Source organism: Idiotropiscis lumnitzeri, chromosome 19 (assembly GCF_059441095.1).
Source record: "Idiotropiscis lumnitzeri isolate Australia: NSW breed Sydney's pygmy pipehorse chromosome 19, RoL_Ilum_1.0, whole genome shotgun sequence".
NCBI classification, from domain to species: domain Eukaryota; kingdom Metazoa; phylum Chordata; class Actinopteri; order Syngnathiformes; family Syngnathidae; genus Idiotropiscis; species Idiotropiscis lumnitzeri.
In genome coordinates this window covers 1,975,252-2,000,021 of record NC_142409.1, presented here as the reverse complement: position 1 = coordinate 2,000,021, position 24,770 = coordinate 1,975,252, and the positions used below count along the sequence as shown (strand labels likewise).

Genomic DNA, 24,770 nt, shown 5'->3' with positions numbered 1-24,770 from the left:
GAACGATTTTGTACTGTGAATGCAGATAATGGTACAAAAACAGATTCCTAAAACAGTGCCTTTCAACACGGCAACAACTTTGCTAATTAAAACAACAGACCCAAGAGAAAAATTAAAAATTGTAATTTCTGAACCATAGAGTGTCCCTTATTCTGTCCTCAGTGTGTGTCTGAACTCAAATTGACAGATAGTGAACAATCTTCAAGATAAATGCAGAGGCTGGAGTAAAGTTGAATTGTTTTACTGTTGTTTTCAATCTCTTGAGTATAACTTTTGTAAAACTGAAATGATACAAAAACATGGAGTACAACTATAGCATACGCATACACAAGTGATAATATAAAGAGCAGTGCTTAACTTGTAAAATGTAGTTTATATCTTACTATAAAGTTACTAGCACTCAGAATGCAAGCATAAACTAAACATGTATATAACATCAAATGCGTCACACGAACGCAAGTGTCACATGAAAAGACAAATACTACTCACAAGCGATGCTGTTGGGCACTTTCAAAATAAAAGGAAACCAACTAACGCATGCACGTCAGTAGTTTGGGCTTAAAATAAAGTTATGAAACTCTCAGCGGACAGGCAACCAATATGTTCACCTAGAGCAGTGATTCTCAAATAGGGCGATCTCAGACAACGCGAGTTTGCGCTCGTCAAAGCTGTTTGTGCCCCTAGTTCACGCAGTACAGGTTTAAAAAAAGTGTCGCCCTGTCACGCAGTACTAATAAACAAAAGCGTCTCCCTGTCGCTCGTGGACCCGGAAGTGATTTATTTCCCCGCTCCTAAAATGACCCGCGCCAAGCTATCTTGCGCCGTAGCAGAACGGATTTTATTTGAACTATATTTAAGTCCGCGCACAGCAGAAGCAACAAACTACGTGATGGCAAATAAACAACTCCGCAAACAAGTAGCGTTCTAAAGAGGAGCCGAGCAAGGAGGCGCCAAGCGCGCAAATCGCTGAAAGGAATTGCTTCGATGTATGCTCGACTTTTGACAGAAGTCTGACTCGAACCGCATTGGGCGGAGAGCCAGCAGCTATAGAAATGTTGTATTGCAACCATTACGTATCTAAAACATAAAATAAGACGGCGGCTATGTGAGCAATTTAGCAGACGCTCTCAGGCTGGAACACGGAAATGGTTGACGTCATCACAACGAAGAGGTTCGACGTCTAACGTATTTTAAACATAAAAAAACGTAGAGTGAATATATTAAAACTGTTGCTTTTTGTTATTTATATAGAATTTTTGTTTAAAATCCCCCTGTATCTTTTTTTCTTTTCGATAATATGTACGTATTAATAACTGTTTGGTTTGTTCATGTTAATAAAGTTAAAAAAACAAAAACGTATAGTAAATATTTAGCATCTCATCAATATTTGCACCACAGAGTACTGAGTTTCGAGATCCTCACAATAGTCGTTCTCAAAATGATATTTTTTTTTTATCAATTTAGCTTTGTTAAGGGATATTTTATTGACAATCTGACATTAATATACAAAGAACATGTACACTAGTACGAAATGTAAAAAAAGAATTTTGGTGCGGGGGCGCGAATTGTTTTCTTCTTGGAAGGGGGGGCGTAACAGGAAATAATTGAGAACCACTGACCTAGAGGGAATGCAAACAGATTCAGAATTGCACCAAGAAATGTTCAGAATTGGGATAGGAAGAGAAATTAATGTTCACTGTGCATTAATGATTGACATTAGAACTGATATTAAAAAAATAATTAATAATTCAGTTTTTGTTATCCCGCAACCAGACCAGTGCTAGGGAACACTAGATCACCCTAGGTATCCAACCAAAGTACTTTCATTAAAATCTGATGTGGAATTTTAACATAAAATGCCAACGAAACCTCAAAACTTTACCTTTACACCTGATTTCGAACAATCATTAAAAATTTAGTTTTCTTATCCCGCAACCAGACTACTGCTGAGGCACACTACACCACCCCCAGGTGTCCAACCAAAGTCCTTTGAATGAAATCTGATGTGGTATTTCAAAATAAAAGGAAAAAGAAATCTAAAAAATGTTACCTTAACACCTGATTTATATATATATATGTATATATATATATATATGTATGTATATATGTATATATATATATATATGTATATATATATATATATATATATGTATATATACACATATATGTATGTATATATATACATACATATATAGGATGGCCGAGTGGCTGCCAGGATGGCCGAGTGGTCTAAGGCGCCGCGTTCAGGACCCAGTCTCCCCAGGAGGCCTGGGTTCGAATCTCAAATTTCCCCATTGTGGGACTAATAAAGGGAATATTATTATTATTATTATTATTATATATATATGTATACATATATATATACATACATATATACATACATATATATACATACATATATATATACATACAAATATATGTATATATATATACATATATATATACATATATACATACATATATATATATATATACATACATATATACATACATATATATATATATATATACATACATATATATACATACATATATGTATATATATATATATATATATATATACACACACATGCAATGCAGTGCAAAAGTGACAACATAGCCCCACTCGGCTGCAGAAGGCCGGTGTTTCAGAACCACTTCGGTTCTGTAAAGCGGGTTCATTGGAACTGCTCAGCCGCAAAAAAACTCTAATGGAAAAGCGAACATCCGCGGCCAAACGGGGCCAACTTGGTGTGGAGCGTGGCTAATGGAAAAGCACCTTAAATGTCAATGATTGGCACAGCCGTCACTCATGTTGACAAAACGAATGATAATGGAAGTATATTTCTGAGCAATACTGAATATATGGGATTGATAACATTCTGTACTGAAAAAGACTATACTATACTTATACTATAGTACTTTAACTCCCCGTTATTATTGGAGCCAGAAGTCAAAAGACTGTGCAGTTGGCTGAAGAGCGCTGTGTGCAGAGAAAGTCACTGGTGATCTCCCTGTAACCCCTGGCCTCAGTCAGACTGCTTCCTGTTGAACAAATGATATCCAAAATGGTTATTGTTGGAGAGACTATTTGAGTGGATACTTAAGGCATATACATTACACAGGATGTTGTATTTGTCAAAATACAGGATTCAGAAAATGCGATCACATGACACGCGAGGAATGGTGTGCTGAGCTCTCACATAACTAGACCTACGAGAGATTTAAATGTGCCATGAATCTACATAAATGTAAAAACAGTGCAAACCATTGCAAACTATATCAGCATGGTAAACGCCTGCATGGATGGCCACCTCAGCAGGAAAGCAAGGAAACAAAGCAAGCATAGCATACAAAACAATTGTGGGGCAATAAATGAGTCGCTTGGATGCAACAATCCGGCATTAAAAATAATTTTGAACTCAACAAACAGAGTGAAGTTATTAAAGAGTTGAAAAAATAACAGGCTGTTAAACAGGCTGAGCAATTCTGAGAAACCGAACGTTGGAAGATTGGAGGATCAGCGCAAGATGGGCGATCATAAAGAGCAACTGGCGGAGATACCACACTGTGTTGGATTTGAAGCGAAACACCTGCTCCAACACCTGAGGTGGAGAGACAGCACCTATTCACTAAGCAGGTCATTTCTGGGGACCATCATCTTGATCTATTCTTGGACGCCCGTTGTTTCCTTTTGAATAGTGCCCTGGATGCTCACTGGACGACCACGACCTCCCTCTTTCCACTTTGTGTCCAACCTCAGGATGCTGTACTTGAGGGGGAACCCTTGGTGCATTTTAAGGAGCTTTCTTGTCTTGATATCAGCAGCCTTCATCTCTTCTCGTGGCCAGGGAATTATGCCAGCAGGATATCTGATAACTAGCAAGGGTTAATGGCCTGGATCTTATTCTTATATCTGCCTCACCTTCCTTAGGTATTTTGCCTTGGCTACCCCGAGCTGCCTCCTGATGATTGCTACTTGTATGTGGAATTCCAAGGTTTTTGTTGTTGTCCTGTATATCTGCTATGCTGCCTTCAGGTAGTTAAATGCCTTTGGTTGTGATTATTTTCCCTCGCCTAAATACCATACGCACAATTTCCTATAGTCCAAATGACATTCCGATTTCATCACTGTATATCCTTGTGAGGTGAATTACAGAGTCAATGTTACACACATCCATCCATATCATCCATGTAGAGGGGGTGGATGATCGTTGTTTCACTTTTGAGCTGGTACCTGAAACCATTTTCGGTTATGATCTGACTCAGTGGATTCAGGTTATGCAGAAGAGCAGCGGGGACAGACCATCCATCCATCCATCCATCGTCTGTACCGCTTCTCCTCACTAGGGTCGCGGGGGTGCTGGAGCCTATCCCAGCCATCTTTGGGCAGGAGGCGGGGGACACCCTGAACTGGTTGCCAGCCAATTGCAGGGCACACAAAGACGAACAGCCATCCGCACTAACACTCATACCTAGGGGCAATTTCGAGTGTTCAATCGGCCTGCCATGCATGTTTTTGGAATGTGGGAGGAAACCGGAGTAGCCAGAGGAAACCCACGCAAGCACGGGGAGAACATGCAAACTCCACACAGGATGGCCGGAGCCGGGATCGAACCCACGCCCGATGCTGTCTCTCACTGTGAGGTCATCGTGCTAACCAGTCGGCCACCGTGCCGGGGACAGACCATCTCCTTGGAATATGCCACATTTGCTATTCACCTGTGCAACTGGCTTCGAGTTGGCCACCAGAGTTTTGGTCCACAGCCTCATTGAGTTCTTAGAATCCTGTTGATGTCATACAGTTCCAAGCATTTCAGTATTGATGGAGTTTTTACCTTCTGGGGGTCCTTCATGTTGAGGAGTGTCTGATAGTGTTGTTTTTGGAAGGCATTTTAGATTTAGTCTGAGTCGCTAAATGCTTATTAGTTTTTGTCACATTTAGTCATTCCTATTCGTGCTAGTTTTAGTCTAGTTTTAGTCGACGAAAACTCAAAAAGGTTTTAGTCGGTTTTAGTCAATGGAAACGCAAAAAAAAAAAGGTTTAGTCTAGTTTTTGTAAATTTATTAGACCAAAACTCTAAAAGGTTTTGTCCGTTTTAGTTCAAAATAGGCATACAATAGCATACCACCCAATAGCAAAGACTTTCTGATCGACTACTTAGGATTATGCATTACAAACAGATAACGCGGTAACAGTGGAATCAATGCTCATTGCTCCAAAATAAGATGAGAACCAAAACATTTAATTTGGCAACTGTTGTAACTTTATTTCACTTGAAGCAGCATCAAATAAAAACGTTTTATATATACATATATATATATATATATACATATACGTATATATATATACATACATATATATATATATATATATATATACATACATATATATATATATATATATATATATATATATATACATATATTCCAATACATTTTAAATAGCACATATGAGCACTTCAATATTATCCTCTCTGTCTACTGCAACTATTAAGTGGCGCAATCATCAAAATGATTTTTACCATTAAATTGCACTTTTATTTAAAAACGTGTGTTTTTTTTAATTCTCGTTTTTAATTCAGCGCAACAGAACGTTTAACAACCAGACATGCAGTCGTCCGCTTCATTTGACAGCCTGCACTTCGTAACACATGAAAAAAAGAACACACGGGCGCATGACGGCCATGTGTTTTGTCCAAACAAATAACAAATGTTATGTAGGAATAGCGTCTACTGTGATTTAATCATATATATTGTAATATTTAATCACCATTAATATAATCATGATTATAATGATGCTGGTTTTAAATTTTACATCGCAACTTATTTTGGAGTGTTTTATTCTGTGTTTTTTTTGTTTTGTTTTGTTTGTTGGGAAGTCCAGTGCATTATCACCAAACAAGAATACAACTATTTGCCTGACGTGATTATAGTACATTAATGCCAACGCATAGATAGGGGGCAAATTCCCACCGAGCGACGCATTTGATGTGGAGAAGGTGGTGACATTGACTTGAGCTGTGTGCGCCTGGATGATGAATTTTATTCCGGGACAGGTGTCGTGCCAAAGTACTTACCCCTGCCAAAATCTGTATCCCCTGTCGCGGGAGCGCGCACGCATTGACTGAAGGCGGCGCGATGTTACTACGTTTGTTTTCATTGAAAGGCACGAAGAATGTATGATTTTGTGTGTTTGATTTGCTGTAATTTAAACCAGGGTTTCCATAAAAGTGGTAGTCTTCGTCGGTGTGGGTTTCAGCACACCATTCGCTACAATTTAACACGTAAAGTAAGCGTTTGACTCCTCCGAAATCGGGGGGAAATTCCCTGCATTTGCATTAGTTAGACCAAAGAAATTTTGCAATCAATGAAGCTACCATAAGGGAATTTCAGTGATCAAAACACGATGGAAAGGGGAGAGGATGAGTGATTCCAGCGAGATCAAATTAAGTGGCAAAATACAGATAGGTGGTATCCTGTTAGAGAACACGTAATTGTATTCCAATTGACTGATTTGTTTATTTTTTTATAACCACTGATAGCCGCGACAAGAGTAGCAAAAGAATAAAAAAATAAATAAAGTCACTCGCGTTCTGCGTCGGACTCGAGGTGCATTCACTGACCACTTAGGCAGTAGGATAGTTACCAGGGGGGACTGATTCTGGCAGCAGAAGGGGGTACTTATTGTGGCAGGGGCTGCCAGAATAGGTCCCCCCTGGTAACTTTGCTTAGAAAAGAGCGATCCTGCTCAAACTTGCCACACATACTCAAAATGATCCAATAAGCACACAGAATAAGTCAGTTGGTTGGGGTCAATATCTTTGTGATTAGAGGGGGGTACCTATTCTGGGAGGTGCTGCCAGAATCAGTCCCCCCTGGTAACTATCCTACTGCCTAAGTGGTCAGTGAATGCACCTCGAGTCCGACGCAGAACGCGAGTGACTTTATTTATTTTTTTATTCTTTTGCTACTCTTGTCGCGGCTATCAGTGGTTATAAAAAAATAAACAAATCAGTCAATTGGAATACAATTACGTGTTCTCTAACAGGGCTTCAGTGGGCAAATGAGTTGAACCTATTTTTCAATAGGTTTGATCAAATTCCTGACCCTGCTCAGGTTCCCCAGCTGCAGCCCCCACCAACCCCTCCTGCCACTGCGAACGAGACCCTCTCTCCCCTCTCTCTCTCCACAGGCTCCAGTTACCAGCCTCATCAGACAACCACCACTTCCTCCTGCTCAGCCTTGTTCCTCACAACATTTCAGGTGAAGAACCAGCTGAGGAAGATGAAGGTGAGGAAGGCAGCAGGCCCAGATGGGATTAGCTCCCAGCTCCTCAAATCCTGCGCAGACCAGCTGTGTGGAATCGTCCAGCACATGTTCAACCTGAGCCTGAAGCTGGGCAGAGTCCCCCAGCTGTGGAAAACATCCTGCCTGGTTCCAGTTCCAAAGACACCCCATCCGAAGGAGCTCAACAACTTCAGACCAGTGGCGCTGACGTCTCATCTGATGAAGACCCTGGAGAGACTGGTCCTCGTCCATCTGCGCCCCCTGGTCAGCTCCTCAATGGACCCACTCCAGTTCGCATACCAGCCTGGCATCAGTGTGGATGATGCCATCATCTACCTGCTCCACACTTCACTCTCCCACCTGGAGAAGGCGGGAGGCACGGTGAGGATCATGTTCTTTGATTTCTCAAGTGCTTTCAACACCATCCAGCCCGCCTTATTGGGAGACAAGCTGGAGCAGGCGGGAGTGGCCCCACCTCATCACATGGATCCACGACTACCTCACAAACCGGCCACAGTAGGTGAGGACACAGGACTGTGTGTCTGACGTGCTCCTCTGCAGCACGGGAGCGCCGCAGGGAACTGTTCTGGCTCCCTTCCTGTTCACCCTCTACACCTCGGACTACAAATACAATTCCACAACCTGTCACCTGCAGAAGTTCTCGGCGATTGTCGGCCACATCACTGACGTAGACGATCGGGAGTACAGAGGGGTTACGCAGGGGTTCGTGAACTGGTGTCAGCAGAACCGCCTCCAAATCAACGCTGGGAAATCCAAAGAGCTGGTGGTGGATTTCCGCAAGCGTCGGCACTCTCCACCTGCACCAGTGCATATCCAGGGAACAGACGTTGAGAGGGTCTCAACTTACAAGTACCTGGGTGTTCATCTGAACACTAAACTGGACTGGAGCGACAACACAGATGCTCTCTATAGGAAGGGTCAAAGCAGACTCTTCCTACTCAGGAGGCTGAGGTCCTTTGGCGTTCGGGGAACACTCCTCAGGAACTTCTATGACTCGGTGGTTTCATCAGTCATCTTCTATGGAGTGGTCTCCTGGGCAGGAGGCATCTCGGGCCGGGACAAAAAGAGACTTGACAAACTAGTGAGGAGGGCCAGCTCTGTCCTGGGCTGCTCCCTGGACTCTGTGGACTCAGTGGGGGGCAGGAGGATGACGGCAAAACTGTCATCAATGCTGGATAACCCAGCCCACCCACTCAATGACATTCTGAGAACACTCCACAGCTCCTTCAGTGATAGACTGTTACACCCTCGCTGTACCAAAGAGAGATTTCGCCGCTCCTTCCTGCCGACTGCTGTCAGATTTTTTAACAAGAACATTGGGTCAGGCCTACAAACGGGAGGGCATTAGTGCAATTGTGCAGTCCTAGGATGCAATATATACTACTACTGTACTTCCAGCCAATGGTGTACTTAAATATTGACCAATGATGTATTTTGTTTACCATTACAGTATTCTTATAACAGTACTTCTATCACTGCAGCATTTCTACCATTGCAGGACGTTCACTATTACAGTACTTTTATCGTTGCAGTACTTTTACTATTACAGTACTTTTACCATTGCAGTATATTTTATCATTGCAGTACTTTTTACCATTACAGTACTTTTATCATTGCAGTATTTTCTATCATGCAGTACTTTTCTATCATTTCAGTACTCTTACCATTACAGTACTTTTATCATTGCAATATTTTTATGATTGCAGTATTTTCAATCATTCAGTAGTTTTTATCATTACAGCGTTTCCCCCTCTGTATAATGGACAGGCATTAGGAGTGTTTCCTTACACTTAGATACGTTTATACTGTGTATATTTGCATGCTTTTTATGAATGTCTGCTGCTAATGTTATACATTAACGGCTACATTACGCCGCCGACTCTGTGTGATCTATATCTTTGCTGCTGTAACACCTCAAATTTCCCCATTGTGGGACTAATAAAGGACATCTTTATCTTTATCTTTATTTGTGCTCAATAAACCTAATTTAACAACAAGACGTGTAGTCAAATGGGCTTTAGACGAGCGTATAAAAAGTCGTCATCTAAGTAACTTTCCTCGGGTATTTTGAACTCAGCCGTCACTCACTCGTGAATCTTCGTGAACGACCAATCAGCACCCGCAGCCAGCGTCAGGCGAGGGCGGGTCTTGGCTGAACGTACTGCCCTTCACCAACTCAGTCAGAGAATGCGACCTGTCGTCTCTTCCCGTTCACAAAAGGATTCGGTGAGTGAACGATTCGTGTCGTCACTTCCCGTTCACAAAAGGATTCGGTGAGTGAATGATTCGTGTCATCACTTCCCGTTCACAAAAGGATTTGGTGAGTGAACGATTCGTGTCATCACTTCACGTTCACAAAAGGATTCGGTGAGTGAACGATTTGTGTCGTTACTTCCTGTTCACAAAAGAAATCACAAAATGATTCGGTGAACGATTCTTTTGAACGAATCTTTTTGATGAACTGATTCTAATGATTCGGTTCACCTAAAAGAACTGTTATGCCCATCACTAGTGTGAGCCGAGGCGAGTGACCGCAGAAGGTGGGCCTGCCCAAACGAAGGATAGGTTGCACCAGCGTTGCATTTTTGAAAGACAGATTTCATGTACAATCGGAAGGGATGTCATGAATTTTGAGCGTCTGACGAACCACATGCTAACAATTTCGTCCTGTCTCGTCTCTTTAACGAAAATTCATGTACGTCACGTCATGTTTTCGTCACCAAATAACCTTGTTTAGCCTGTCATCGTCTCGTTATCGTCATGAAAAAAAAAGGGGCGTTAACAAAATATTTTTGTCATCGTCATCGTTGACGAAAACTACACTGGTGTCTGACCTTTGGTTCGCCATCATGTGTGGGTCCCTGATGTTAGCAGCAGGTTTATTTGTGTTGGTATTCATGGAGAGTAGTTTGCTCGTAGGCATGAATCATGTTGGACCCTGATGCTGGCCAGCTCTTCATCGCTGACATGCTTGCTTTACCACTGTTATGATGACTGGTTCTTACTGTGCAATACCAGCTCAAGTTCAGGAGAGGGCAGTTGCTGCAAATGTCATTCAAGAAAAACCTGTGAGATCACAGAATTTGCTCTAACAAGAGTAAGTGACATCAAGACAAGTTTTCACTTGATGCCATTGTCAAAAATAACTGTTAGAATGGCTATGACAAACCTTGAGATGGAAAAAGTTCCCGGTGACATGTGGAATGTCATTGATGAGGAATGTCTAGATTCTTACATTGTCTTATGTAAATTAAGTTTTGTTGTATTGTATTGATCTTCAACCTGGGCAATAGGTAACCGGAGATGAACTTTTTATCATAATTATCATCTTCTTCTTCTTCTTTTCCTTTGGGCTTTTCCCTTTTCAGGCGTGGCCACAGCAAATCAGTTGTCTCCATCACACCCTGTCCTCTGGATCCTCTGCTCTCACCCCAACTACCTTCAAGTCCTCTTTAACAACATCTATAAACCTCCTCTTAGGTCTTCCTCTAGACCTCTTGCCTGGCACTTGGAAACTCAGCATCCTTCTGCCAATATACTCACTATCTCTTCTCTGGACATGTCCAAACCATCTCAGCCTGGCCTCTCTGACTTTATCTCCAAAGCCCCTAACATGCGGTCCTTTGATGTACTCATTCCTGATCCTATCCACCTTGGTCACTCCCAAAGAGAACCTCAGCATCTTCATCTCTGCCACATCCAGCTCTGCCTTCTCCATTTTCTTCAGTGGTACTGTCTCCAGACCAGACAACATCGCCAGTCTCACCACAGTTCTATAAATCTTTCCTTTCATTTTAGCTGAAACTCTTCTATCACACATCACACCTGACACTTTTCTCCACCCATTCCAGCCAGCCTGCACACGCTTCTTCACTTCTTTTCCACACTCTCCATTGTTCTGGACTGTTGCCCCAAGATACTTAAACTCGTCCACCTTCTTGGGCTCTTCTCCCTGTAAGCTCACTCTTCCTCTTGAGTCCCTCTCATTTACACACAGATACTCCGTCTTGCTACGGCTAATCTTCATTCCCCTCCTTTCCAGTGCAAACCTCCATGCCTCCAGCTTCTCCACCTGGTGCCTGCTCTCACTCCAGATCACAATTTCATCTGCAAACATCATAGTCCATGGAGATTCCTGTCTAACCTCGTCTGTCATCCCGTGCAATTGCCATAGCGAACAAGAAGGGACTCAAAGCTGATCCCTGATGATGTCCCACCTCCACCTTGAACTCCCCCGTCACGCCTACAGCACACCTCACCACTGTCTTACAGTCCTCATACATGCCCTGCACCACATGGACATATTTCTCTGCTACTCTTGACTTCCTCATACAAAACCACAGTTCCTCTCTGGGCACCCTGTCATAAGCTTTCTACAGATCTACAAAGACACAATGCAGCTCCTTTTTTACCTTCTCTGTACTTCTCTATCAGCATCCTCAGAGCAAATATTGCATCTGTTGTCCTCTTTTTCTGGCATAAAGCCATACTACTGCTCACAGATGTTCACCTCTGCCCTCAGTTAAGCTTCCAACACTCTTTTCCACAACTTCATTGTGTGGCACATCAGCTGTATTCCTCAGTAGTTGCCACAGCTCTGCACATCTCCCTTGTTCTTAAAGATGGGCGCCAGCACGCTTCTCCTCCATTCCTCTGGCATGTTCTCACTGTCCAAGATCCGGTTGAATAACCCAGTCAGAAATTCTACTGCTATCTCTCCTCGACACTTCCATAGCTCCACGGGTATATCATCAGGGCCGAGAGCCTTTCCGCTCTTCATCCTCTTCAATGCTCTTCTGACTTCATCCTTACTGATCTTTGATACTTCCTGGTCCACAGCAGTTGCCTCTTTTTCTCTTTGTTCTCTCTCACATTTTCCTCATTCATCAACTCTTCAAAGTGCTCTTTCCATCGTCCAATCACACTACTGGCATCTGTCAACACACTTGCATTCCTATCCGTTATGACCCTAACCTGCTGCACGTCCTTCCCATCTCTGTCTCTCTGCCTTACCAACCTGTATAGATCAGTCTCTCCCTCCTTACTGTCTCACCTTGTATACAAGTCATCGTAAGCCCCTTGTTTGGCCTTTGCCTTTCATCATAATTATCATGGACTGTAAAAAAAAAAGCCATGGAGGAGTGGACAAACTGGACAAGCTGACTGCCAGGTACGATTGCCAGTGAATGACCAGGAGATGTCCAATCGTTGCGTTTAACAACATCCTTTATGTGTCTGCATACAATGCATTTGTGTTGTGGTCCCACATTCACCAAAGGTGGAACATAACCCCCCCCCAGAAAAGTGGAGAAGCTAGGACATTCCCTTGTCAAGGGGCATATGGAGCAAAAGATGTAGCCACTTCAACCATAATTTGACAGATGCAAAGTTCACCAAGCACTACGTCCATGCCCACTTTAGAGGATAAGCGTCCTCCTCTGCCAACATTGCCTCTGCATCAGCCACAACCCCCAATACCACAACCCTAGTAGCATAAACCCACAACCACCTGATTCCGAAGAAAGAGGTGTATGCCTTTCCGAGGAATAAAGACAGAAAGAGAAATCTTGTGCTTCACCTGCAAAAATATGTCAGATAACGACCAATACGATCAATCATGGCTCACTTGTTTTCAGATGATTCTGATGATTGGTTGTTATCTGAGACTTGAGCACCATTGATGTAATTTTCAGTTGACAGAAACAACAAATGGCCACCCTGAGATGGCAAAAAATGGGTGAAATTCAACTTCGCTTAACTCAGATTTCACAAACGCTATATTAATGTGTTGTTTTAACTAGTGGCCCTGCATAAAACATAGTCTTGAAAAAAAATGTGTTTGGGTTGATTTCCCCTTTGAGTAATTAAAAAAAATAAAAACATTCAACTCAAAATGTCTATCAGGAAACCCTGTTATTTTATCCAATGACCATGTATGAAATAAGAATCTATCCTGCCTTATATTGCATTTGAAGTTGGTGTTCCTAGATCCTAAATGGCCATATTAGATATTTAGAGTTGCTTTATAATTGTTTTTTGGATTGTTTCATTTAATGGGCAAAAGTGTTTTATTAAATAAATGAAGACAAAGTTATATTTATCTTTTTTTTGTACCCCTAAAGCACATGTATAAACAGTATATTATATGGGCTTATGTGGTATAAATATGGGTGTATATACAGGTTTTCTGTATGTATATGACTACATAGTATGTAGATGTATGTACTGAATGGTGACAGTTTTTTGTTAGTCTGATGTAGTATTATATGAAAAGGATAGACAATATAAACTTTGGTTTTGGTCTACACCTTTTGCTCTTTGTTTCTGTACTTATATTCTCGTTCTTGTTTCATCTTAGGCAGCTGGCTAAAGTGAAGCCCTTTCTTTCCCAGCAGCACAAACCGAAATCCATGCCTTCGTTACATCTTGGCTAATGCCCTTTACTTACTTTGGAGTCAGCCGGTCCTCCCTCAAGCGCCTCCAACTGGTGCAAAATGCTGCTGCTCATCTTTTAACCGGAGCTTGGAAGACATATCACAGAACCCCAATCTTGGCCTCTCTTCATTGCCTCCTGGTGCACTTTAGAGTTTGCTTAAAGATACTTTTTTTCTTTTTCCTTTTAATTTCTTACTTTTTGTCAAGGCGTCTCATAACTATTGATTGAGGGAAATCAAGGACTCGGTGTAATGTGTTAACTTGTGTTTTCTGTCATAGGATAGCTATAAACAGCAGCAGGCTCCAGAAGAGTGATCGAAGGTTGTGTTCCATTTATATTACACCATATGGAAAGAGCTTCGTTCCAGCTCCAGCTGTTGTGAAATGCGCAATATAAATAAAGTTGGATTGTATTGGGCGGCATGGTGGACGGCTGGTTAGCATGATGGCCTCACAGTGTAGAGGTCGTGGGATTGATTCCGGCTCCGGCCTTACTGTGTGGGGTTTGCATGTTCTCTCCGTGTCTGCGTGGGTTTCCTCCGGGTGCTCCGGTTTCCTCCCATATTCCAAATACATGCATGGCAGGTTGATTGGACACTCTAAATTGCTGCAGGTATGAGTGTGAGCGCGGATGGTTGTTTGTCTCTATGTGCCCTGTGATTGGCTGGCAACCAGTCCGGGGTGTACCCTGCCTGCCCAAAGACAGCTGGGATAGGCTCCAACACCCCCGCGACCCTTGTGAGGAGAAGCGGTACAGATAATGGATGGATGGATGTATTGTATTGTATTTCCCTACACACAAAGCACCTTACCTGGCTACTATGTGTTTTTATATACACTATTCAGTACTAAATTCCATTGCACTCTCTTATTTATTTATCTAATTTATATATTTGTCTGTATTATTGTTGTATTGCACTGGAGAGGGGAGCCCTCTAATCTCGTTGCACACTTGAGTACAATGACAATAAAGGGATTTCTCATTCTAATTCTAATTCTAAAGTACATTAAGAAGAATACTCTTAGAGGCTACGAGAGCTGGGGCGCAAGAAGACTCAAAGACTGACCTCCCGGTAACGATCCTTGGAATGGACACAACAATGATTAAAGGAAGGTAATAATACTCTTGAAAAACCACCAGTTGGACAGATTCTCCAGATGTGTGTGTGTGTGGGGGGTGTGTGTGTGGGGGGGTGGGTGCGCGTGTGTGTGTGTATGGAATAAAGTAACATCAATTCATCATCTTAAGGTACCTCAAGGAGGAGAGAAACGCCTCTAAACCCTGCAAACCAGGGCCCCGCATTAACCAGTTTCTGTCAAGATGTTTAAATCAGTCAGCTGAAACTCAGTGGCAGGAAGAAACCCACAGTCCGCAGAGCATTCGCACCCCATGGGAAGAGGAAAAAAAGTCAGACAGATCCACCAGTCGAGGACAACATCAGGTGCACCACAAAAAGTAAAATATGTAAGGATGTAAGCCGTTGGTGAAATGGCCAAAGTCTTAACAGCAAGAAGTGGTAAACAGACTTAATCCATATCCTCAGTAACATCAAAGGATCAGCTGAAAAGAAGACGGACAAAATGGGTCGTTTAATCTCCAGCCATGGAAAGAAAAGATGGAGTGTGAAGGAACAAGTCACAAAGAAAGACAAATTTCCTGCCCCCAAATGTTGTCAGCCACAAGAAATCCATTATTTGCAAAAGAAAGGCAACACCTAAGAAAAAGGTGGAGAAAGGCCACAGTCGAAGAAAGAGAAAGCATCGACCTCCTTCAAGAGGATTTAAAACAGAGGCTCTAAAAAAAATGTGAAAGGTATTCACAATGGCGAACAGTTGATTCCTGAAAACAACAAAAGACCAGGTTGAAGAACATCTGTACTGATGAGAAAAAGCATGAATCAATCAATCGTCTTCAAACCATTAAATGGTCTCGCACCAGAGTACCTCTTCGAGCTCCTCCATCCCGACGCAGCTGCCTGATGCCTCAGGTCTGCGGACCACATGCTGCTGGATTTGCCAAGGACTAAGTTGTGGGGGTGATATTGGAGCTCTCCCAAGCTCAGTGAGGTGAAGCAGGCAGTGAAGAATAAAAGGTAAGATCAGGAATTGCACCAGGCCTAATGGAGTTCCGTATGGGGTCAACAAGAACACTCCAGATGGTCTGAAATTCGTGTGGAAAACATGAGTGGTATGGGACAAGCACATCATCCTGAAAGCCTTGCAAAGAGCGAGAGGAGTGCTTATCCCAAACGAAAAAAAACGAAAGTGCTATTTAACAATTCCGCCAAATCAAACTTCTGAACTTCAAAGGCAAGATTTTCTTCACTGTGTTGGCACAGTGACTAACAAAGTACCTGAAGAAAAAAAACGTCATTGATACATCGATTCAAAAGGCTGGCATCGCAGACTTCTTGGGATACCTGGAACATAACAGCATCATATCGCATCAAATCCAGACTGTAAAAAAAGAAAAAGATCTTCATGTGTTGTTCCTCGATCTAGCCAACGCCTATGGATCACTTCCTCATTCATTAGTGTGGATTACATTTGAGTTATTCCAAGTGCCAATTAAAATTACAAATCTGGCAAAACACCTCCAGAATCTGCAGTTTTGCCTCACACATCGGGCTTTACCACAAAGTGACAATCTATGGAAGTACATACCATTGCCGGGTGTACCATCTCCCTATTGGCCTTCACAATGGAAATGGTGATAATTATTAGAGCCTCGAATTGAGTGGTGGGAGGAGAACGACTGTAGTGTGGTCAGATGTTACCTCCAATTTGAGCCTATATAGATAACATGACACTCACAACAACTGTCCCCTGCACCAAGAGACGGTTGGAAAAACTTCATTAAAATATAACATGGGCAAAGATGGAGTTAAAGCCCTGCAAGTGCAAAGTACCCCCATTGTGATCGGGCAAGTCCCTGACCACAGATTTCATGTCAGCGAAACACCAGTACCAACTGTTTCAGAAATGCCTGTAAAGAGCTTAGGAAGATGGTATGATGCAAGGCTCAAAGACACATAGTAGTTTGAACAACTAAAAAAGGATACCATCACATACATTGATCGCATCAATAAATAAATTTTTCCAGTAAAACTCAAATTGTGGTGCTTTCAGTTTGGCATACACCCAAGACTCTTGTAACCTAGAACAACCATAAGTTGATCATTTAGCAATGTTACCTACTGATACTGAAGTTCTGTCCATTGACACCGCAGCTTTTAGCTAATATTCTGCTTTTTGTGAAAACGAGGCAATTACTTGTGGTTGCTTAGCACTTGTTTGTGAGAAGTAAACCTTTATTTATACAAAGCAACATAACGCCAGCACAAGTCAAAACAACTGTACAAATGTGCTAACTTGTTTTTGTCGACAGATGGCTCTATACTCCAGCTGCAAAGCAACTGTTTGCGAGAAGAAGCTATTTGCAAATTTGTTTGCAATGGTTTTCGAGCCCTGACGAAACCCAACATTTTCCAAGATGCAAGGACATACTGTTCAATGATATATGCCCTTTAGGCTACTCAATTGTGGAACAAAAATGTTCATTAAAGTATTGTACTTTGCTATTATTGATTAGATTAAAAAAACAAAACAAGATGCGTGGACATGGCTGATGTTATTTTTAGCTTTTTGTTTCTTCTACTTATTTTTGCCAATCTATGTGTTTGTGAAAAAAAAAGTCTTCCTTTCATAACTGAGGGCGACCACTTCCCCCCACTTTGCAGTGCAAGATACGCCCCCATCTCCTGCTGCTTTGGCAGGTAATGTCCTCATTTACCAATGAAAGTTGGCTAGCATAGCTGGCAGAGTTATTGAATAAGAATCTTGGTGTCATTTAACCGTGTTTAGAGAAGTAGAATAGAATAGAATAGAATGCCCTTTATTGTCATTGTACTCTGTGTACAACGAGAGATATGCAATATAACAATTTATTTATTTATTAATTCTTGTGCGTGCGCATTAGTTATACGATGTGTCGCAATGGGTTGCCAGACCGGGGTCCTTGATGAAGTCGGGGCCCTACACGGCTGTGTAATTGGCGTATTGGCAGGGCCCTGGTTGTACTCCAAATACATTGATAAGTATAGCGATGTGTGGGGACCTTTATTATGAATATAACGATTTAATATTTTTCAGATTGATTCTTCTATCAATTTGTCCATCAAATGATCGCATAGAGTTTTGTCGTGGATTAAAGTCCATTTTTTCCCCTTACTAATTATCAACCAGTTGTTGTTTCAGCATCACGGTGGCTGACTGGTTGGCACATCCACCTCACAGTGCAGAGATCATGGGTTCTTCTTTGAAATGCATATTTTCCTGACATTAATTCATTGTGCAATGTGAGTAGAGGAGTAAGGAGTAAGAGGAGCCCAAACTGACCTCGTATTCAGCCGCTCACTGCCACCTGTAGTTTTTAGTCATCCTGTAGCCACTTACATGCAACTTAAACTAGTTTGTGTGTGGTTAGAATCTGAGCACGCCAGCATCACTCTAAACAAATATCTGCACAGGTTTTGTCTCTTCAAGTCCTGTAGTAACAGGTAAAATTGCATTGGGGTAGTTATTGTAAGATGTGGGAAGATTGGACCCTGCATGTAGGCGATGCAGGTTGATGGAAGACAAGAGTATATAAGGAAAAGTGGACAAAAGTATCTACACAGAGATGTAAAAAAAAAAAAAAATTAAGTATTTTTCCCACTAGGCCAGTTAGCTTTGAAGACCAGATAATGGATGGATGGAAATAAAAATCAGCATTTAAAAACTAAACGTCATTCTTATATGGATTAGCATTGTCTGATATCAACATTTGTTTGATGATCTTAAACATTTAAGTGGGGAAGACTATGCAAAAAAAGGAAGAATCTGAGAAGAGGACAAATAATTTTCATGACACGGCGTATGTGACCACTGTTCATATTTGTACTGATTTTATAGATGTACCAGAAAGTATTGTGATAAAAATATTTTTAGAAAGTCTTCTGTAAGTCAAGTAGTCACTCATTCCACCCAGTGAACAACACATTAGCTATATCATTAGCTAGGAATGTTGAGTCAAGGTAAATTTTAACCACTAAATAATTGTTCTTGTAGTAACATTTGATTCTTGGGGAAATTGCGCTTTTTGTTCTTACCTTCTATGAGGTTGTATAGGTTGCAGTAGTTTGTGCCATGGTCTTGAATGACATACCAGGTCTCAGAAATTGACATGGCCTAAGGACAGATCATACAATGACACAATAAGGACAAAAAAATAAATCACATCGGCAATCAGAAGACAGAAGCAAAAGCCAGATATTCTCATTAGTAATTCAAAGGCAGCAGGTATCAATTTCAGACATAATGAAATTGTTTCTAGGTGAGTGGAAACCTACCGAAACGTGACAGAAAGTGTGGAAATAATAGGGAAGTAGGCGGAAATGAATAATATCCATATATCTCTTCACAGGACTGATGTGTTTGGCGGCTATAAAGTGGACTGAGGCAGATTGTAACTGGAAGGCACAAGCACATACAGTACATGTTGAAGATCCTATCACATAGAGTTGACAGTTAGACATTAAAGTGCTTTCTAAAGTAAATACATGAGTATCATTGTTTCAAAACGAAAAAAAATGTGTGCTATAGACTGTGTCTAAATACCCCCTGAGTATCTGGATTATCAAATTAACCCAACCATGCAGATTTAAGTTGATGAAAGAGTTTTTTTTCAACTATTGGTGAAAAATTTCTGAATCATATTTCTTTTCTTACAAAAATAATGGGACAATGTTAAGAATTCAACATTTGTATGAACTGTTTTAACTCAATTACACATACAGTACACATCCAACCTTGTACAAGCACCGTTGTCCACCCTGCCTGCAGCCAGCCATGGTTTCCCACTTCTTTATTTGTAAGACCAGGGATTTATAAACCGTTTGACATGTAATCCCAAAATACCTGGATGGGATAAAAGAACCAGTATTATTGAAAAAAATGTTTCACTGACATGTGCCTGACAGAGGTTTAATTACAATAGTTTATTCATCATACATATTTATTTATAGATATCATTTGGGCATATGAGGCGACTCTCCTCGATCTCCTCTATTCATGGAGTGATCTACTAAAGATGATGTCATGTCATTGCCGCACATAATAAAGGAAGCGTCTGCGTGGAATTACTGCTGTCACCACAAATGTCAACTTTCTGCTTCACTTTCAAGTGGGATTAAATTAAAATCAAATGTTAAGACAACAAATGTTTCTCAAAACAACTTTCCATTATTCCCGGATGGTGTCAGTAGTTCACAGACCATGTCAATCCTGGGTTTTTGCGAATAAGGCCGCAGGGCCGAAGCCGGAACACAACCGACATTGTGGCCAGAGGGCGGGGGACTGACCGTCAAAAAAGGGTCAAGTGTCCAGTTCTGCTTGTCACGTTACACAATGCCAAACTTTGATAACGTGCAGGATTCTCGCATGCAAACATTGACATGTTCGTCACTTGCCACAATTTGCCTGTGAACCCAACATTATTTACAGTGAGAGTGAGGTTATAGCAGCTTTTTTAGTGAGTGAAATACAATTAACACAAAACTTGTATCTCTCATACCATTCATATCCCATGTGCTGCAAAGCATTCTGGGAGTGCTTCATCCTCCCAGCAATTCCCTTAGCTTAGGATGCATGCACACCAAAACATACACTAGCATGCAAGCTAGCATATGTTTTTAAAAAGGCAGAATGAGCAAAACTGAGTTTGGTTGTATTTTATTTAAGTATTCAACAATGTACTCATTTTGATCAGTCCTCATCCACAAATCCATCAAAGTCATTGATTTCTGTATCCAAAATGAACAGTTGGGCAAGTTCTCCATAAAACACAGCAGGTTCGCTGTTCATTGCCGGTCAGTCTCGCTACCGCATGGCCCCTCAGATATGTCTTTAGTGAAAGCTCAAACAGCAATGCAAGCAGACACAGTGGTCCATCCTTCCAAAATCCACTCACAAATTGTGGCATGACAAGCCCTGCGGTACATTCCAGTCTTAGTAAAGCTGTGTTCACCAACTGTCATCCCCCAGTAAGAAGAAAACAATTCACGGCCCACCACCACCTCCAGCGACTCTCCGCCGCAAATATAAATAATAGCATTTTCGTTGCAAAACAAACCTACACCGTAGAGTTAAAACTCCCTGCGCACAATATACAACGAGAGTGTCACTGCCATCTACTGGAGTGGTTGTGCAATTACACTTATTGTAGTATGGTGGGAAAAAACGCATGTTTCTGATGTAACATATGACAGTGAATGTTGTTGATGTTGCAGCCAATCAGATGGATGCTTAGGGAGCTGTCGTGAGTGGTGGGGAATGCGAGTTGAACTTCGGCAGAGTAAAGCAGAGAAGCATGTCACCCTCTCTCTCTCTTTCTTTTCTAAATGATACAATAACGAAACAGCGTCTTTCTCTTATAAATCAGCATAGTTGGCAGCTCCTGTCCATTATCATGGAAACCAAGCACTACAGTAAAGACGACTTTCGACCGGGATATCGAAAGTGAAGCGGCCCCATGTCCAGATTGGTGATGCGGTTTTACTGCAGTACAAGAGGAAGATGGCCAATTTTTCTTTGTAATCCACCATAAATTGCTGTATCATGGTCGTCTTTGCCCGGATGGATAGACGGCGCTGTTTCATAATAAAACGAGAACACGAAGACCGACCTCCTTGAAAATGTTTCATTTTTATTTCTTTTGCAAGCATTATTACTCTCTGTCAAATAATGACTGAAGAGACACTTTGATCATTAATTAATTGCTCCAGTTGGTCTTCATCTCGGGCCACCTTGCCTTGTTTCCAAGGAAACTCAGCTTTGTCTTCTTGACTGGGCAAAGCTCGTCTTCCTGCTTCCTCCACTTGCGAACTATGGATTCGTTGATCTTGAATTCTCTCACGGCTTCTCAATTCCAATGACCCTTGGCATAACTGATAGCTTGCTTTGCTTTATAGGCGTGTCTCTTTGGAAGTGCAATGTTCATGGGTATTTAGTAAAAGCAATCTTTTGCACAATGCACATACACATATGTGCACCTACTGGGAGAGTACCATTCCGTAGTCTTTCATGCCCACCCTTCACTCTTTAATGTCCGCATGATGTCGTCAGTAACATCTGCCTTTCTTCTATATAAGCAGTGTGTCAGCAGGAAATGATCCCGGTCAGTCCAGTGGAGTGCTCATGAAAGTCACACATTTACAGATTTTTGGAACACTTTTTGGCACCTATCAGAAGGCGCTCAGCATTAAAACACGCTCCGTCCATTTTGGAGAAAATTTAGGAGTTTTAGGTGTACCTTATAGACATGAAGTAACAGGCCTACCCTACAAAAAAGATTCTTGGAGCCATATGCTATACTGCACTTATGCTAAAGCTGCTGTAATTTGAACCACATAATATTTTGATATTTGATAATCGTACAGGCCTGAAGACATCTACAAACTTATTTTTTATAGTGGTGGTAGCGCCACCAAATGGCTAAAGGAAGTAAATATTTTATTCTTTGATGTTTTTCTCCAAGCAGGTTAACCAGGCCTACCTCATATTCGCTCAGAAGATTGTTTAGCTGTACCAAAGAGAGATTTCGCCGCTCCTTCCTGCCAACTGCTGTCAGACTTTTTAACAAGAACATTGGGTCAGGCCTACAAACGGGAGGGCATTAGTGCAATTGTGCAGTCCTAGCATGCAATATTAACTACTACTGTACTTTCAGCCAAGGGTGTACTTAAATATTGACCAATGATGTATTTTGTTTACCATTACAGTATTCTTATTACAATACTTCTATCACTGTAGTATTTCTACCACTGCAGGATGTTCACTATTACAGTACTTTTATCATTGCAGTACTTTCATCATTGCAGTATTTTTCTATCGTTGCAGTACTTTTACTATTACAGTACTTTTACCATTGCAGTATTTTCTATCATGCAGTACTTTTCTATCATTTCAGTACTCTTACCATTACAGTACTTTTATCATTGCAATATTTTTATGATTGCAGTATTTTCAATCATTCAGTAGTTTTTATCATTACAGCGTTTCCCCCTCCGTATAATGGACAAACATTAGGAGTGTTTCCTTACACTTAGATACGTTTATACTGTGTATATTTGCATGCTTTTTCTGAATGTCTGCTGCTAATGTTATACATTAACGGCTACATTACGCCGCCGACTCTGTGTGATCTATATCTTTGCTGCTGTAACACCTCAAATTTCCCCATTGTGGGACTAATAAAGGACATCTTATCTTATCTTATCTTATCTTAGGCCTTCATGATCTTAAAACAAAGTTTGACATTTTTCGCAAAAGGGTATTTCCAAGGCAACACATTGTTATCCAAATAAACAATGCCTATTTTGAGGGTCTAAATATGGTCAAAAACTCATGAAAAGCTTTTAATATGGCTCTATAGCACCAAATGATAATTACTGCAAAAAATTTCTCACATTTGATAACAGTCCACAGTCCAGTAGACATCTATGAACTTATTTTTAAACACAGGAGTACTACAGGCCTGGCAAACTCAATGTTTTATACGTTGAAGGCTCGCTAGCGCCCCCTAGAAGTTCAAGAAAACAGCAGCCCCATTTACGGTGCATCTAGAACTATGAAAATGTAGTAGTAACACGCCAATTATTACAAAAAAGTTTCTTGGAGCCATATGCTAAACTTGACCTTTTTCTTAGGAGGTCCACCATTTTGAATTGACTTTAAATTGAGTCACAAAGCATAATAATTTTTACCTTATTTTGTTAACAAAAACATGTTTTTTTTTCAACTTTAATTTCAGTTAACTCTAATAACCTTGAAAAGGCGGATCATGAAATATAAAATGAGTTTGTTGAAAAGTGCCACTTTGAAGGGTGTTCTATGGCTTGTTAGCATCACACCTTAAAAAGACCATCCATTTTCTGAATCACTTTTCCTGTTCAAGGTCATGGCTGAACAGGAGCCTATCACATCAGATTTCAATAAAAGGCAGACACCCCCAAGTCAGTTGCAGGACATAGACAGACAAACAATTCAAACTGACATATACACCGTAACTGAGTAGGAAATGAAGCCACACTGCCTGCACTGAAATTAGGGGTAAAAAAAAAGAAATACCTGATTTGATATACAATATTTTGAAAATAATGCTTGGGTTTTAACAAGTGTGTCACCTCACAATTCATAGAGGACTATTAATTCTATCACATGAAATATATCTATGGCATGCACAACAAAACATTGGAGTACTGTATATACTGTGTGAATGCCCCCCAAAACAGTGCTTTGGTTTCCCACAGCTGCATAGTTAACTATAAGACATACTAAGTAATATGCATCATCATTCACTTTGTTCTAAAAACAACTCAGTTAATTATGTCAAATATCTAAATAAATAAATAAATAAAAATAAACCTTACCATTCTACTTTACATTGGGCATGCATAGGTCCAGCGAGGCAAAGGTCAGTAACACCAACTGCCATGAAGATTAGAATAAAGCAATGTGCTGTATTCATGTTCAGTCCTGTATAATTTAATGTTCCAAACACATGAGAGGGCAAGCAAACATCTCAGGACTGTCATGTGCTTTTCTGGAAAGGAAGCAAACTCAATTCAATTTACATCAGTGGTACAGACCATGGAAGCCTCTTGCGCTATTTGGTTTACAGAGACGCCTAGAGGCAGTTGCTGATATTGCTATAGACCAGTGTGTATGACAGACTACCATGTAATGCTTTACTTGTCTACATTTTGCTGTTGATCCAAATAATATAATAATACCAGCTGTATAAAAGTAGGTAAGTAGAGAATAGCTAAAAACAAAATAAATGAACTGTATATTTGTACAATGGTATGTAACATTTCCTGAGATCCAGGAAGCTAATGCACTTAAATTACATCAATTTACTCACTCATGAATACAATATCCTATCAAAGAACGCAATTAATTACAAGATATTATTCAAGCTGTTAAAAGCTTCACAAAAATAGTAG

At 40.9% G+C, this 24,770-nt stretch overlaps 1 protein-coding gene across 1 annotated transcript; it reads right to left on the bottom strand.

Moving 5' to 3' along the window:
* Positions 1 to 2,638: 2,638 nt before the first annotated feature.
* On the bottom strand, positions 2,639 to 24,327 carry LOC148317976 (uncharacterized). The gene is made up of 5 exons (XM_088283420.1): positions 24,195 to 24,327; positions 19,575 to 19,683; positions 19,116 to 19,235; positions 18,876 to 18,954; positions 2,639 to 3,024 (listed from the first exon to the last, which is right to left on the bottom strand). Exons 1-5 carry the CDS (start codon positions 24,290 to 24,292, stop codon positions 2,933 to 2,935), a joined length of 498 nt encoding a protein of 165 aa, XP_088139546.1. The 5' UTR covers positions 24,293 to 24,327; the 3' UTR covers positions 2,639 to 2,932.
* Positions 24,328 to 24,770: the final 443 nt, after the last annotated feature.